Below are 14,709 nucleotides of genomic sequence, written 5' to 3' on the forward strand. Positions count from 1 at the left end.
AATTTATCAATTAAAAATAAAAAATTTAAAAACAAATACTTAAAATAATGTAACAATTGATCACCAGGCAATTTGGACTCACGACAATGTATGGTGTTTGTCAGACATGCACTGTTGCAATGCAGCTTGACTGTCTTGCAGACAACCTCAATGCTATTTTTAAATTGGCAGAGGCAGCAGGCCATATGGCTAGGTAAGATCCTATAGATGAAAACAGAGAACAATAAATTAGTGGTAAAGCGGCTGAGTAGGTAAAGGAGGCAGGCCAACGCTACCAGAGGGCTGGGCGAAAAGGTGTTATTGAGGCCTGTGGACTGAACAGTTGGGTAGGAACCAGAAGGCCAATAGGAAGGAGGGCAAAGGTGCCCAGCCGAACAGTAACCATGGCAGTGAGTATGGTATGCCTAGAATAAAGGTGGTTGGGATTAGAATTGGGTGACACTGATCAGTAGTTTAATTCAGAAGTATCTCTTCCCAACTCAAAAGTCTCACTTTGGGCTGAAAGTACACAGGAAGAAGGTAGACTTCTAAGAAGAGTCTGAGTAAGTCCCCAACTTCTGGAGGCCCTTTCTCAATTCCTTTTGGGAGTGGGAAATACTAGAAATTACTCTGCGCATTAAAAATAGTTTAGGTCAACCTGGATTGTGGGGTTAAAAAGTAACAGAGATTGCATTGGTCAAATCTGGACAATTTGAGCATTCAAAAGAATAACAACAATAATAAGCTATAACATAATTAATACATAAAAAAGAATCGATGAAGAATGATATTAAAAAAGAAAGAAGGGGAGTTCTTTAATGAAATAAAGCCAGATAATAAATGTGGAAGGAATGACAGAATTTTAAAAAGTGTCACTTTGTAACCATCAGTAATAAAAATTGATTCAGACAAGGATTATCACTGATGGACAGCTGGGTGAAAAGACATCTGAGAACAGGATCTTCAGTGATCTCAAAGTACCACCTCACAGATTATTTATTAACTATGGGAAAAATTACTTTTTTTTAAAAAATGAGACAAGGTCTCACTCTATCACCCAGGCTGAATGAAATACAGTGGCAAAATCATAGCTCACTGCAGCCTTGACCCCCTTTTAACTTCCCTTTTAACTTCATCGATTTTTTCTTGTATTTCTATATCTAACATATTTTCCAGCAAGTACAGCTTTCTCAATTTACTTTCGTAAGTTGAGTTGTTGGATGCAGGTTGAAGAGAGGGGCCCTTTGTATTGTTTTTCAAAATACTCAGGGGCCTGTCTCCATGACAGGGGGTCATGGAGTTCGAGACCCCCTCAGGAGTTCGAGACCAGCCTGGGCAACATAGTGAAACCCTGTCTCTACTAAAATCTCGAACTCCTGAGCTCAAGCAACCCTTTCTCCTTGGTCTCCCAAAGTGCTGGGATTATAGGCACGAGCCCAGAGGTTTTGTTATTCTTTTCCTGCCCCCAACTTTTGATTTTAAACATTTTCTTCTTTTTTCTTTAAGCCTTAGGATGGCTGGGAAGCATTTTCAAATGGTCTAATGAACACCTGTATAACTTTCATCTAGAATCAACAGTTGCTAATACTTTGCCACATTTGCTTTCCATGTGTGTATCTCTATACATTTTCTGGACAAGCCATTTGAGAGTCAGTTGCAGACATAATGACCCTTCACCATTAAAGACTTCAGTGTGCAGCCCCTAAGAACCAAGGCATTCTCCTACATAACCAGAATACTATCATCACCCAATGGAACTTAATATTATCATTGTCTACTATGTAGTCCATATACACATTTTCACAATTGTCCTAATCATATCATGGCTTAAAAAATTGAGACTCCAATTAAACATCACCAAACATCAGACATTACATTTAGTGTTCATGATTTTTTTTTTCTTTTTCTTTTTTTTTTTTTGAGACGGAGTCTCGCTGTGTCTCCCAGGCTGGAGTGCAGTGGCATGATCTCGGCTCACTGCAAGCTCCGCCTCCCGGGTTCACGCCATTCTCCCGCCTCAGCCTCCCAAGTAGCTGAGACTACAGGCGCCCGCCACCACGCCCGGCTAGTTTTTTGTATTTTTAGTAAAGACGGGGTTTCACCATGTTAGCCAGGATAGTCTCGATCTCCTGACCTCGTGATCCGCCCGCCTCGGCCTCCCAAAGTGCTGGGATTACAGGCTTGAGCCACCGCGCCCGGCCTTTTTTTTCTTTTTGTAGAAAGACATTTAATATTTCTGTTTACAAAATTCAGGCACACATTTCACTTTGCCCTGGACCGTGTCCAAGGCTGTGTGCTCATCTCTGCCAGGGTGTCTGTGCCCTTCATGTACTGCTGACAAGGTGGGTGCAGAGCAGAGTCTGGGGTCCAGAGGCTTCAGGCTGGGCCACAGTGGGAGAGGAATGTGAATGTGGCCCAGTCCAGAGGACCCCCCATTTCATCGATTTTGGATCGGGTGACAGAGGAAGCAGATGTTGGGGCTGCGGACCTGCTGGTCTGGGTAGGGGTCTGGAGACCCCGAGGCTGCCTGCTGTGGCCTAGAGGAGATGGTCAGGGCCACTTCCCACAGGGTGGGGTGGTAGCAGCTGGGAAAGTGGAGGCCTGGCCACCAGGAGCTTTAAGATTTGCTCACTGGAGCCTTTGTGCTTGGCCCTCAACAGCATGGCTGGGGCTGTGGTCCCGTGCGAAGTGTGCTGGGGTATATGTGGGTGGTTGGTGGTGGCAGCTTGTGCCAGAGTGACACAGGCCTCCGTGGCCCTGGCTGGGGGCAGTTGAAAAGCTGAAAAGGTACTTGGCTTTGTGAGGGAGGGGCTTTGGAGGCGGGGCTCTGAAGGAGGCTATGTTCTCTGTCCTGGGGCAGATCCCAGCTGGCCTCTGTCCCCGGGCTGCAAGCTGACAGCAGGCAGGGGAAGCAGTGAGGCCCTCTGCCCTGGCCTTGGGGAGAAGGAGTGCATGTGTGAGGTAGGGGTGCAGTGGCCCTGGAGTGGGGCCAGGGCCCATCTCCAGCACCAGGCTGGGACAGGATTTAAAACCAAGGTCCTGTCTCTGAGCCACCCCACGGGGACGCTCGATCTTATTCTGTTAAGGCCACAGGACTCGAGGGCAGGCAGTGGGCCGGGTCCCTGTGGGGTCAGGACGGAGGTGGGTGCTGCCGCGGTGGAACATTAGTGTTTGTGAGAGCACCTTAGGGTTAGCCCCGCCTTGGCCAGCTGGGCAAGGAGTTGGGGAGCAGGGAGGAGGCTGGCGCAATGGAGTAGGGAAGGGAGCTGTCACCGTTGGGGGTCAGCGCCAGTGTAAACAGGCGTCCCCACCCACCCAGATAAGCCCCCCACCCAAGTGTGGCTCCCTGCTCAGGGAATACCTCGAGGACCTGGGACTGGGTGGCACCGGCAGGCTCGGATACCATCCTAGCAGTAGGAGCCCGGTGGAAGGCAGAAGACCCGGCAGGGGGTGCCGCCCAGTGTGGACAGAGGGGCGGGGCACTGGCGAGTCACTGCGGCAGGGGCACGAGCGTGTCCATGTAGCTGAGCAGGAAGAAGCCCGACTGGCCATCCAGCATGCCCTATACCAGTTGTAGTTGATCTGGTTGGTCAAGGTGATGACGTCACCCTCATGGAAGCCCAGCTCTCCATGGTTCTAGGGTTCGAAGTTGTACAGCACCTTGCAGCTCCGCTCATCTAGGGGCAGCATGCTCCTGCTAGGAGTCCAGATGGGCTTGTCGGAAGATCGGAAAGACGAAGCTGCGATCTTGGGGACTGTGGTGCTGGGGAAGCCCCCGTTGGACTGCTCAGGCTCTCCGAGGTCAAAGGGCTCCCGGGACTTGGGCTTATACTGCCGCTTGGAGCCTGAGGAAGCTTCCTGCATTCTGTGCTTGGACTTCTCTGCCAGCTTGTCCGGGATCTGCACGGCCCGCTGGTAGCAGTCCAGCTGCGCCTCCACCAGGGTTGAGAGCTGACTCACCTGCTTGATATTGGTCTCCAGGAGGTTGTGCATGCTGGTTTCTGCCACCTCCTTGGACTCCTCAAACTTCTCCAGCACCTGGCGCAGCTCCTCATTGGGGATCTTGCCCTGCCACTTCTTCTTTTAGTTAAAGTCCAGGCGGCGGCCCTCCAACTGGTGGTGCTGGATCTCCTTCAGGTTGTTCTCGCACAGGTTCTGGAGGGGGTCAATGAAGTTCTGTTTGACCTCTATGTCCAGGGAGTCCTTCACCTCCACCAGGTGCTTCATGGACTCGCCGACATCCAGCAGTGTGTCACCGAAGTTGGACTCACCGCCCAGCTCCTTCAGGTGGCAGATCAGGCACTCGCTCAGGAGCCCCTCCAACTGCAGGTAGCTGGGGTTCTTCACCTGGCCCCGGATCTCGGACACCATGTTGAGCATGTTCAGCTTACCTGCGAGGTTTGGGTTGGGCTGCAGGTACTTGATGGTCCTGGCCAGCACTTCCGTCACTGCCTTGCTGGTGACATCCACCTTCTTCTCCATCTCTTTGAAGTCATCATCCAGCTTGGTCCCCTCAGCCCCTCCCACCTTCTCACTGACCAGCTGGCTTGCCTTGTAGAAATGGTTCTTCAGCCCCACCACCGACATGCCCGTTGCTGAGCACCCCACAGGGACCGTGCCAGTGACAGGCTTCCAGGCGCCGCCAACCCTCTGCCCGCCTCAGCAGCCCCCGTCGGCACCGCCTCCGCCACGTGCTTGCCAGCCCCAGCGCCGCCTAGTGCTCATGATTTTTCAGTCTCCTTCAATATAGAACTGTTCCCAGGATTGTTTTAAAGTATACTGACAAATCTTTGAGACTATAAATGACCTGACGTCTACATTATCCTTACTTGAGAATGGTAATTTTTCAATACGCCATTAAAGATCATTACACATGAGCCAAGACTCAAATGCACTGGCCTACTTACTTTGTATATCAATGTGTAAACTCCTGAAGACTTCCAGTAATGAACTCCCATAAGGCAGTTAGTTCAATGTCTTTATGGCCTCGGTGACAAATGGTTACAGAGAATGAGAGCTTTTTTCCTATCCACTAATGGTCAAGAAAAAAGCAGACAGATCCTCACTGTCTTAGAGAACCAAGTGAGAAAGCTGGTCGATGAAGAGGACTTCATCCAGAGAGGAAGGGATCTAGCTGACAGGGAAGATGCTGCAGGAGGCTGAGGGAAGTGAGGCTAGAGCAATAAAACAGATCTGACAACGTGGTCAAGATAAGAAAGTGACCTGACAAAAATTAACAGAGTGCGAAATGAAGGGCCCTTTCCATGCTAATCTTGCATACTGCCCTCAACCAGCCTTAGCAAAACAGAGTTTCTATTTAGTTTGCCATATTGTGGGGTGGTGGCACTATTTAAGTTGCAGTCAGTTGTGTAACAAACTCACAGTAGGGCCCTGCAGAAATATATACATATACACACACACACACATATATATACACACATATATACGTATATATACATATATATATATATAATTTTTTTTTAAGACAACGTCTTGCTCTGTCACCCAGGCTGGAGTGCAGTGGTGCCATCTTGGCTCACTGCAACCTCTACCTCCTGAGTTCAAGTGACCCTCCCACCTCAGCCTCCCTAGTAGCTGGGACTACAGGCATGTGCCACCACACCTGGCTGATATATATATATACACACACACACACACACACACATATATACATACACACATATACATATATACACACACATATATATACACACACACATATATATATACACACACACACACCGTACACACATATCTGTATATATATATAACTGCAAAGAAGGCCAGGCACGGTGCCTCATGCCTGTAATCCCAGTACTCTGGGAGGGTGAGGCAGGAGGATCACTGAGGCCAGGAGTTTGAAACCAGCCTGGGCAACATAGTGAGACCTCGTTTCTCCAAAAAATAAATATACAATTGCAAAAAAAAAAAAAAAAATACATACCTCATACCATATATTCAAATTAACTAAAAACGGATCATAGACCTAAATTATAGTATTTCTGGGGGAAGACATAGGAGTAAATCTTTTCCACTTTGGATTAGACAGCAGGTTCTTAAAGATTTCTTAGGTAAAAAACAAAAAAGCACAAATCATATAAGAAAAAATTGCTAACTTAAAGCTGATCAAAATTAAAAACTTCTGCTTTTCAGAAAACACTTTTAGTTTAATTATTATTATTAATTTTTTTTTTTTTTTTTTTGAGACAGAGTCTCACTCTGTTGCTCAGGCTGGAGTACAGTGGTGCAATCTTGGCTCATTGCAACCTCCACCTCCCAGGTTCAAGCACTTCTTGTGCCTCAGCCTCCTGAGTAGCTGGGATTACAGGCGTGTGCCACCACACCTGGCTTTAGAGATGGGGGTAGAGATGGGGGTTTTGCCACGTTGGCCAGGATGGTCTCGAACTCCTGACCTCAAGTGATCCACCTGCCTTGTCCTCCCAAAGTGCTGGGATTACAGGTGTGAGTCACTGTGCCCAGCTAGAAAATATTTAGAATGAAAAGACAAACCACAACCTGAGAGAAGATATTTACCAAACACATATCTAAAAGGCCTTGTTTTTTGTTTTATTTACTTGTTTAATTTTTGAGATAGTATCTCATTCTGTGACCCAGGCTGGAGTGCAGTGGTGATCACAGCTCACTGCAGCCTCGACCTCCTGGCTCAAGCAACCCTCCCACCTCAGCTTCCCGAGTAGCTGGGACCACAGGTGAGCACCACCACATCTGACTGATTTTTATATTTTTGGTAGAGACGAGGTTTCACCATATTGCCCAGGTGGTCTCAAACTCCTGACCTCAAGCAGTCCTCCTGCCTCAGCCTCCCAATGTGCAGGGACCACTGTACCTGGTTCCTGAAAGGACCTGTATCTAGACTCTATAAAGCACTCTTAAAATTCAATAATAATGAATCTCTCATGGGGTTACAGGAAAAAAAACCTCAATAAAAAGACTAATATCCAATTAAAATACGGGAACAGATTTGAACAATTTAGTAAAGAAGATATTTGCACATGAATATTCAACATCACTAGCTATTAAAGAAATGCAAATTAAAACCACAATGAGATTCCACTACACATCAAGCAGTAGAAAGGCAAACATTTCTTTAAAAACTGAAATATAAGAATCTGCTGGACCGGGCCAGGCATGGTGGCTTACGCCTGTAATCCCAGCTCTTTGGGACACCAAGGCGGGTGCATCAGGTGAGGCCAGGAGTTTGAGACCAGCCTGGTCAACAAGAAGAAAGCCCATCTCTACTAAAAATACAAAAATTAGCTGGGTGTGGTGGTTCGAGGCTATAATGCCAGTTACTCAGGAGGCTGAGGGAGGAGAATCGTTTGAACCTGGGAGGCAGAGGTTGTGGTGAGCTGAGATCTTGCTGCTGCACTCCAGCAACGAGGCTCTGTCTCAAAAAAAAAAAAAAAAAAAAAAAAAGAATCTGCTGGGCCGAGTGTGGTGGCTCACACCTGCAACCCAAGCACTTTGGGAGGCCGAGGTGGGTGGATCAATTGAGGTCAGGAGTTCGAAACCAGCCTGGCCAACATAGTGAAACCCTGTCTCTACTAAAAATACAAAAATTTGCTGGGCGTGGTGGCATGCACCTGTGATCTAAGCTACTCAGGAGGCTGAGGCAGGAGAATCGCTTGAACCTGGGAGGCGGAGGTTGCAGTGAGCCTAGGTCATGCCGCTGCACTGCAGCCTGGGTGACAGCGAGACTCCATCTCGGAAAAAAAAAAAAAAAAAAAGCGAAGTGAAAGAAGCCAAACACAAGAGGTGACACGCTATATGATTTCATTTATAAGACATTCTGGAAAAGGCAAAAGTATAGGAACAGAAATCAGATTAGTAGCTAACAGGGGCTGATGGTGGGGGGAGGGGATCGACTACAAAGGGATACAAGGGGCCTTTTTGAGGCAACAGAAATGCTTTATATTGGGAATGTGGTGGTGGTTATGTAACTATACATTTGTCAAAACTCATCAAACTGTACCCTTAAAAAGGGTGAATTAAATGAAAATTATATATCAATAAACCTGACTTAAAAAAATAATAAAACAAACCTAAAGAACCAATTAAGTAAAAATAAATCTAAGAAAAAAATAACTTACAGTTTTTCCAGTTCAACAGTCATCGTGAGAATGTTCTTAAGTGTTGCAAGTGGGACTTGAGTTGTTCCCATGTCTCTGAAGAAGAAAGCCGAAATATTCATGATATGAACCCCAATAAAAAATTCTGTACTTAAAAAGATAATTCAAAGACATGTGATTACTTCAATATTGGCTTCTCTATAAAACAAGCCAGCTCAACAGTTTATTTGCCGCAGAATTCCAGAGACCTCTTATTAAAGAAATTTGATTTACATCATCAAATTAATGATATTCAAGAATAGAACTCACACTTTTTTTTTTTTTTTTTTACCATTTATCTTACTTCTCATTTCATATTGCATTCACCCATCTTGATTATTTACCCTTTTCTTCCTTTTTAGAATAATGAACACCTATTCTTCTTTGCTTTCTTGGTTAAGTAATATTCTTCCATGTGTCTACATGTTCCAAATCTATACAGGTTCTTCAACACTGTTCTCTTTCCCTGCTGGCTGTCTTGACCATTACACATCCTTTCTTAATCCTTTTCTTTGCCAATAACTTTTTTCAATAACTCAGTTAAAATTTAAATTATGACTTTTTAGCCTAAATGCAAAATACTTAATCTTTGATGAAAAATTTAAAAAGAGCATAAATCATCTCATAACTCATGAAAGTACTACAGTACTTACAAATATTTTAATGCCGGCAATTTAAAGAGATACGGATCTTCAACAGTTGTCAGAGGATTGCGATTGAGAATTCTGAAAAATGCAATATAATTAAAATTATCTGCATTTTCAAAGTGTGAAATTGCATAAAAAGTTTATATTCATTTTTTGGTATGGAACTTGTAGGTAAAAAAAAAAAATCATTTTCTGTTTTTACCTAATAAATCACCATTAGACTTCATAAAGCACTATTCCTTTGGGAACTACCTAGATCTCTAGAAGATAAAGTAGAGGAGAGAAACAGGGGAAGAAATAGAAAAAATTAAAAAAAGTGGACAGCAAAGAAAAAATATGCCACAGAATTTTTCAGGTCAAAAACCCTGGAAGTGACTATGTTGGTAGGAAGCCCCGACTCTGTAGGAAACACTATTTCTAGTGTCCGCCATAATTCAGGTTGCTTGTCCATAATTCAAGTTGCTCATTTTTGTTGTTGTTGCTGTTTTGTTTTGTTTTGTTTTTTTGAGATGGAGTCTTGCTCTGTCACCCAGGCTAGACAGCAATGGCTCTATCTTGGCTCATTGCAACCTCCACGTCCTGGGTTCAAGCGATTCTCCTGTCTCAGCCTCCTGAGTAGCTGGGATTACAGGTGCCCGCCACCACTCCCAGCTAATTTTTGTATTTTTAGTAGAGACTGGGTTTCATCATGTTGGCCAGGCTGGTCTTGAACTCCTGACCTCAGGTGATCCACTCCCTTCAGCCTAGCAAAGTGTTAGGATTACAGGTGTGAACCACTGTGCCTGACTGCTTGCCTTTTATCTTTGCAAAGTTTTTCAAATTCATGGTTTAATCTGCACAGTTAAGGAAAAAAATAGGACCAATTCTTTTGCTTTATAGCCAAAGAAAAAGGGATAAATCTAAGAGAAGGAACGGGTCAAAACCATACTCCCATCATATACTCCCACTTGTCTTCTTGTATGACATCACAGCCTTTGTTACATTGCATGTAATCACCTGTCTACTTGTCAGTCTCCTGGACTATCAGCTCCTTGAGGGCAGAGACCACATCTTATTCTCATTGTCATCCCTGTGCCTGGCATGATGTCTGAAATTTACTAGGCATTTAATAAATGTTTATTGGGCCAGGCGTGGTGGCTTATGCCTGTAATCCCAGCACTTTGGGAGGCTGAGGTGGGCAGATCACCTGAGGTCGGGAGTTTGAGACCAGCCTGACTCACATGGAGAAATCCCACCTCTACTAAAAATATAAAATTAGCTGGGTTTGGTGGTGCATGCCTGTAATCCTAGCTACTTGGGAAGGCTGAGGCAGGAGAATCGCTTGAACCTGGGAGGTGGAGGTTGTCGTGATCCAAGATCGCACCACTGCACTCCAGCCTGGGCAACAAGAGCAAAACTGTCTCAAAAAAAAAAAAAAAAAAAGTTTATTGAATAAACAAATGACATTTTGTTTATATGTCAATAAAATGAATACATTCATTTCGATGGGATTTTTTATTCCAAAATGCTGCAATCTATTTTCTTTTTAATTCTTTTAAGTGAACAAGAAAAAGAAAAGAAACAGGAAGAAATAAAAGAAAATCAGCCTTTACATTAACCCAAGAATCATCACTATTGCAGAAATTATAAAAATAATAATTATTACAGTGAGTATCTGTTGGGCTGCTAGGTGTTTGTGATCGGTATTTCACATTTAATCCTCACAACAACCTTATGTGCTAGATATTATTGCCCTATTTTATAAATGAGGAAACTGAGGTTACACAACTTGTCCTAGGTCACCAAGCTATTGAGAAGCTAAACTGCCAGGTGCGGTGGCTCACGCCTGTAATCCTAGCACTGTAGGAGGCTGAGGCAGGCAGATCACCTGAGGTCGGGAGTTCAAGACCAGCCTGACCAACATAGAGAAACCCTATCTCTACTAAAAATACAAAATTAGCCGGGTGTGGTGGCACATGCCTGTAATCCCAGCTACTAGGAGGCTGAGGCAGGGGAATCGCTTGAACCTGGGAGGAAGAGGTTGCGGTGAGCCAAGATCGTGCCATTGCACTCCAGCCTGGGCAATAAGAACAAAACTCCATCCCCCCCCCCAAAAAAAAAGAAAAGAAAGAAAGAAAAAAGAAGCAAAGCTGTAATCTGAACTCGTGCTTAATCTGTAGGAAGAAAAAGGGTTTACTTTAACTTTACGGGTTTTTACATTTTTCTTTTCTTTCTTTCTCTTTCTTTCTTCATTTCCCTCCCTCCCTTCCTTCTTTTGAGTCAACATTTCCATTTATTGGCCAGGCATGGTGGCTCATGCCTGTAATCCCAGCACTTTGGGAGGCCAAGGCGGGCGGATCATCTGAGGTCAGGAGTTCCAGACCAGCCTGACCAACTTGGTAAAACCCCATCTCTGTCAGAGTCTCGCTCTATCACCAGGCTTGAGTGCAATGGCATGACCTCAGCTCACTGCAACCTCCGCCTCCCGGGTTCAAGCGATTCTCCTGCCTCAGCCCCCTGAGCAGCTGGGATTACAGGCACCTGCCACCATGCCCGGCTAATTTTTGTATTTTTAGTACAGACGGGGTTTCACCACGTTGGTCAGGCTGGTCTCGAACTCCTGACCTCAGGTGATCCACCAACCTTGGTCTCCCAAAGTGCTGGGATTACAGGCATGAGCCACCACCACGCCCAGCCTTCATTTATTTTTTATAACTTTTATTTTAGGTTTAGGGGTACATGTGCAGGTTTCTAATACGGGTAAATTGCATGTCATAGGGGTCTGGTGTACAGATTATTTTGTCACCCAGGTAATAAGCATAGTACACAATAGGTAGCTTTTTGATTCTCACCCTCCTCCCACCTGCCACGGGAACAACAGCTCCCCAGTACCTGTTGTTCCTTTCTTTGTTCATATGTACTCAATGTATAGCTCCCACTTGTAAGTGAGAACATGTGGCTCCCAAAGTGCTGGGATTACAGGCCTGAGCCACCTTACCCAGCAACAAGGCTAATTTGAGGGTCACTTGTTTGATGCCTTTTCTTGCCCATGCCAAAGGTCAGAACTAGCACAAGCAGAGCAAGTCATATATAAGCTATGTACGTCTCTTGGCCTCTTTGTACCTTAGTTTCCCCATTTGAGAAAAATGAATGGATCTTAAGACATCCTTTTCAGAGTTCATAATGGAATTGTACCCAGCTAACCAATAATTGTATGTATTTTTATACATAAATAGTTGTTTACATGTATTCATCTTCTATTTCACTTACAACTTGTGTAAAAACTGCATTCCGTGCCAGGCCTGAAATGTTCCAAAGCTTAGTTCTGTGAGTAAATTGCAACCAAGATTTCTACAAAAAAAGACACAAGCCAAAAGAAAAAAAAAATTTCAGAACATTTATTATTTGCTGTGATTCTAATTTATATAGGATGGAACATAACCCTAATCCTTTCTCTATGCACTAAGGAAATCTCACTGTGGAAGACACTGGCTTATGATTTATACTTTAGCATTGCACATGTGGTGTATTAGCTACAAAACAGTGAATCCTCAGTAAATACCTGTGATAAGTGATCTTTATTTCTCTAGAACAGGATTTCATAACTTCAGTACCATTGACATTTTGGACTCTATAACTGTTTGCTGTGGGCATTTGTCTTGTACCTTGGAGGATGTTTAGCAGCATCCCTGGCCTCTGCCCACTAGATGCCAGGAGCACACCCACAGTTTTGTCAACCAAAACTGTATCCAGACATTACCAAATGTCACCTGAGTACAAAATCACACCAGTTGAGAACCACTGCTTTCTCATGATTCACTATGATCTTTGTAATTCTCACACTAATCTTTGCTGAGACAAAAAGGATTTGCTATATAATTTTAGTAGCTTCCTACTGGTAAAATTTTAATCGTATTTCAAAGAGGTTTATAATTAAGTTTTATAAAAATTCCAAATGTAATCAAGTTATATTTGTAACTTACATATATTGCAAAAATGGTAGTGGTTCAAATGTATGTCTTTCAATAGACTGTATTTTATTGCAGGATAAATCTCTAGGAAAAAGTAAAAGAAAAATATTGCCTTGATTAGTTATTAGAGGTTGATTAGTATGAATAATAGCAAGAGTTTAGATAATATTGAATACACATTTTTCATCTCAACTCTAAATGCCTCGACTTGTGTTTGAACTTTCCAGAGCCCCTAACCCTGCCCATACCTCTCCTAGAGTCTCACCTTCATGGTTTTCATAAATAGAATATACATCTTAATAGACTTTGGAATGAATTTTTCCTGAGAGCAGCAGACTTGATTAGATGCCCTTTTGTAGTCTCATCAAATCCTAGATTATGAGCTCAAAGTTTTTACATATAGTTTCTAATACTAAAAAAAATAGCCTCACATTTATACACCTTCCTAGTTTAGGTCTGTTTTCCTAAGCCAGTTCAATATCAGAAGAAATAAAAGACATCCTTTCACATCATTTGAAAGGAAGTTACCCCTTTAACTAACACATAACTTTGAACTAATTCAAATCATATTCATAGAATCAATTTCTATCATATTAATAGAAACTCATTTTTGGTTTTATATTGCTTTAATATTTCATGAAAGCAATTTCTTCAGTTATACAGTGATGGGGCTTGTCCCTCCCTCTTTACCTGGATGGTGTAACGCTGTCTGGTTGATGTCTCCATCTCTAGTCTCTCCCTTCCTAAACTATCCTGCACACAGTCATCAGATAAACTCTCCAGAAGTGGTTTGCAAAGACCAGCATCTCCTGGGAAATTATTGAAGATGCAAATTCTTGGTCCCACTCTAGACCAACTGAATCAGTAACCACGAGGGCGGAGTCCGGAACTGAGTTCTAACGCGCCCTCTCAGTGATTGTGATGCAGATCTATCTACAGCACTGCTGTGGTAACACAGTTCCCCATGATGGCTCCTCAGCTGGGCATTCAAAGCCCTAGAAGATCTGGTTCCAATTTCCTACTCTCCCTCCTTGTACTCTACAGGTACTCATGGCATTCCTCGAACATTTTCCTGTGATTTGCCCTTCTCCCATTTTCCTTTTGCAAGTTTAGAATATTTTCCCTAAGATGTCTGTCCGATGTTACACGATGGCCCTTCAAAGTCCTATTCAAATGGCATTGTTCTAGTAACATCTTCCTGGGTCCAGATTGAAGGCATTTTCCCCTTTTCTATGCTCCAGAAACAATGTATCCCTCCTCATGCCCACATCCATTTCTTCTTTTTAATGTAGTTATTTTTTATCCCATTTCTTCTGAGCATAAACTCCTTGCAAGCATGGACTAGGTTTTGCTCATCTGCATCACCCACCATGTTTAAAACTGACACATGGAAATAAAGCAAATTCAAGTATTTGTTAAATAAATGAATAACTGGGGGAGTAGAAGGAAAATGACTATTTTAAAGGAAATGTAGTTTTATTACTTCATGGCCACTGTAGCACTTTGGCATCCACTTGAGGGTCTTTATATCCACTTGCCTTAATTCCTCTACATTTGAAAGAATCTGTCTGCAAAACAGCATCACTAATGAGCTTAATAAGGATTAACGACATACACACCTCTATGGACAAAGGATAAGAATCAAGCTTCCATAGCAATGAACATAGTATTTTCTTGTCTCTAACCAGACAGAAATACTATGCAGGTATCCCTTTCTTGGTAACAGGGCTGGGGAGACAGTTATTTTGTAGTTGGTGAAGAGTTAGGGGCATTTCTGGTATGCTTCTTAGTGTAAACATTTCTAGCTCTACCACTTAACCATCATTTTAAACATCTGTTTTCATATAACAATTCCTGAAATGAAACCCTTAATACCAGTCTATTCTATTGGTAGCTTAATATTCTTGTTCTATTATTTATACAATTCAGCTGATTTTTAATATTTACTGTTAATTCATATTAAATTACCCAAAATTTCTGGATTAATGATGTTCAAATGAATGT

General features: G+C 43.3%; 1 protein-coding gene and 1 pseudogene across 10 annotated transcripts in view; both read right to left on the reverse strand.

Moving 5' to 3' along the window:
* LOC105468171 (leucine-rich repeat-containing protein 37A3-like) overlaps positions 1-14,709 on the reverse strand; it is a 40,758-nt gene that overhangs the window by 7,850 nt on the left and 18,199 nt on the right. For 6 of the 10 annotated variants that reach the window (XM_071083308.1, XM_071083307.1, XM_071083306.1 and 3 more), the window contains 5 exons: positions 12,718-12,789; positions 12,005-12,085; positions 8,762-8,833; positions 8,091-8,165; positions 83-201 (listed from right to left, as the gene is read on the reverse strand). In XM_071083308.1, the coding sequence (XP_070939409.1) occupies positions 83-201; positions 8,091-8,165; positions 8,762-8,833; positions 12,005-12,085; positions 12,718-12,789 (419 nt within the window). Of the gene's footprint in view, positions 1-82; positions 202-8,090; positions 8,166-8,761; positions 8,834-12,004; positions 12,086-12,717; positions 12,790-13,395; positions 13,567-14,709 lie in introns of those variants that run through there. The other 4 variants (XM_071083309.1, XM_071083303.1, XM_071083311.1 and 1 more) reach the window with 3 other exon arrangements.
* LOC139359654 (endophilin-A2 pseudogene) lies at positions 208-6,063 on the reverse strand (annotated as a pseudogene).

This window comes from Macaca nemestrina, chromosome 17 (genome assembly GCF_043159975.1).
Source record: "Macaca nemestrina isolate mMacNem1 chromosome 17, mMacNem.hap1, whole genome shotgun sequence".
In the NCBI taxonomy this organism is placed as follows: domain Eukaryota; kingdom Metazoa; phylum Chordata; class Mammalia; order Primates; family Cercopithecidae; genus Macaca; species Macaca nemestrina.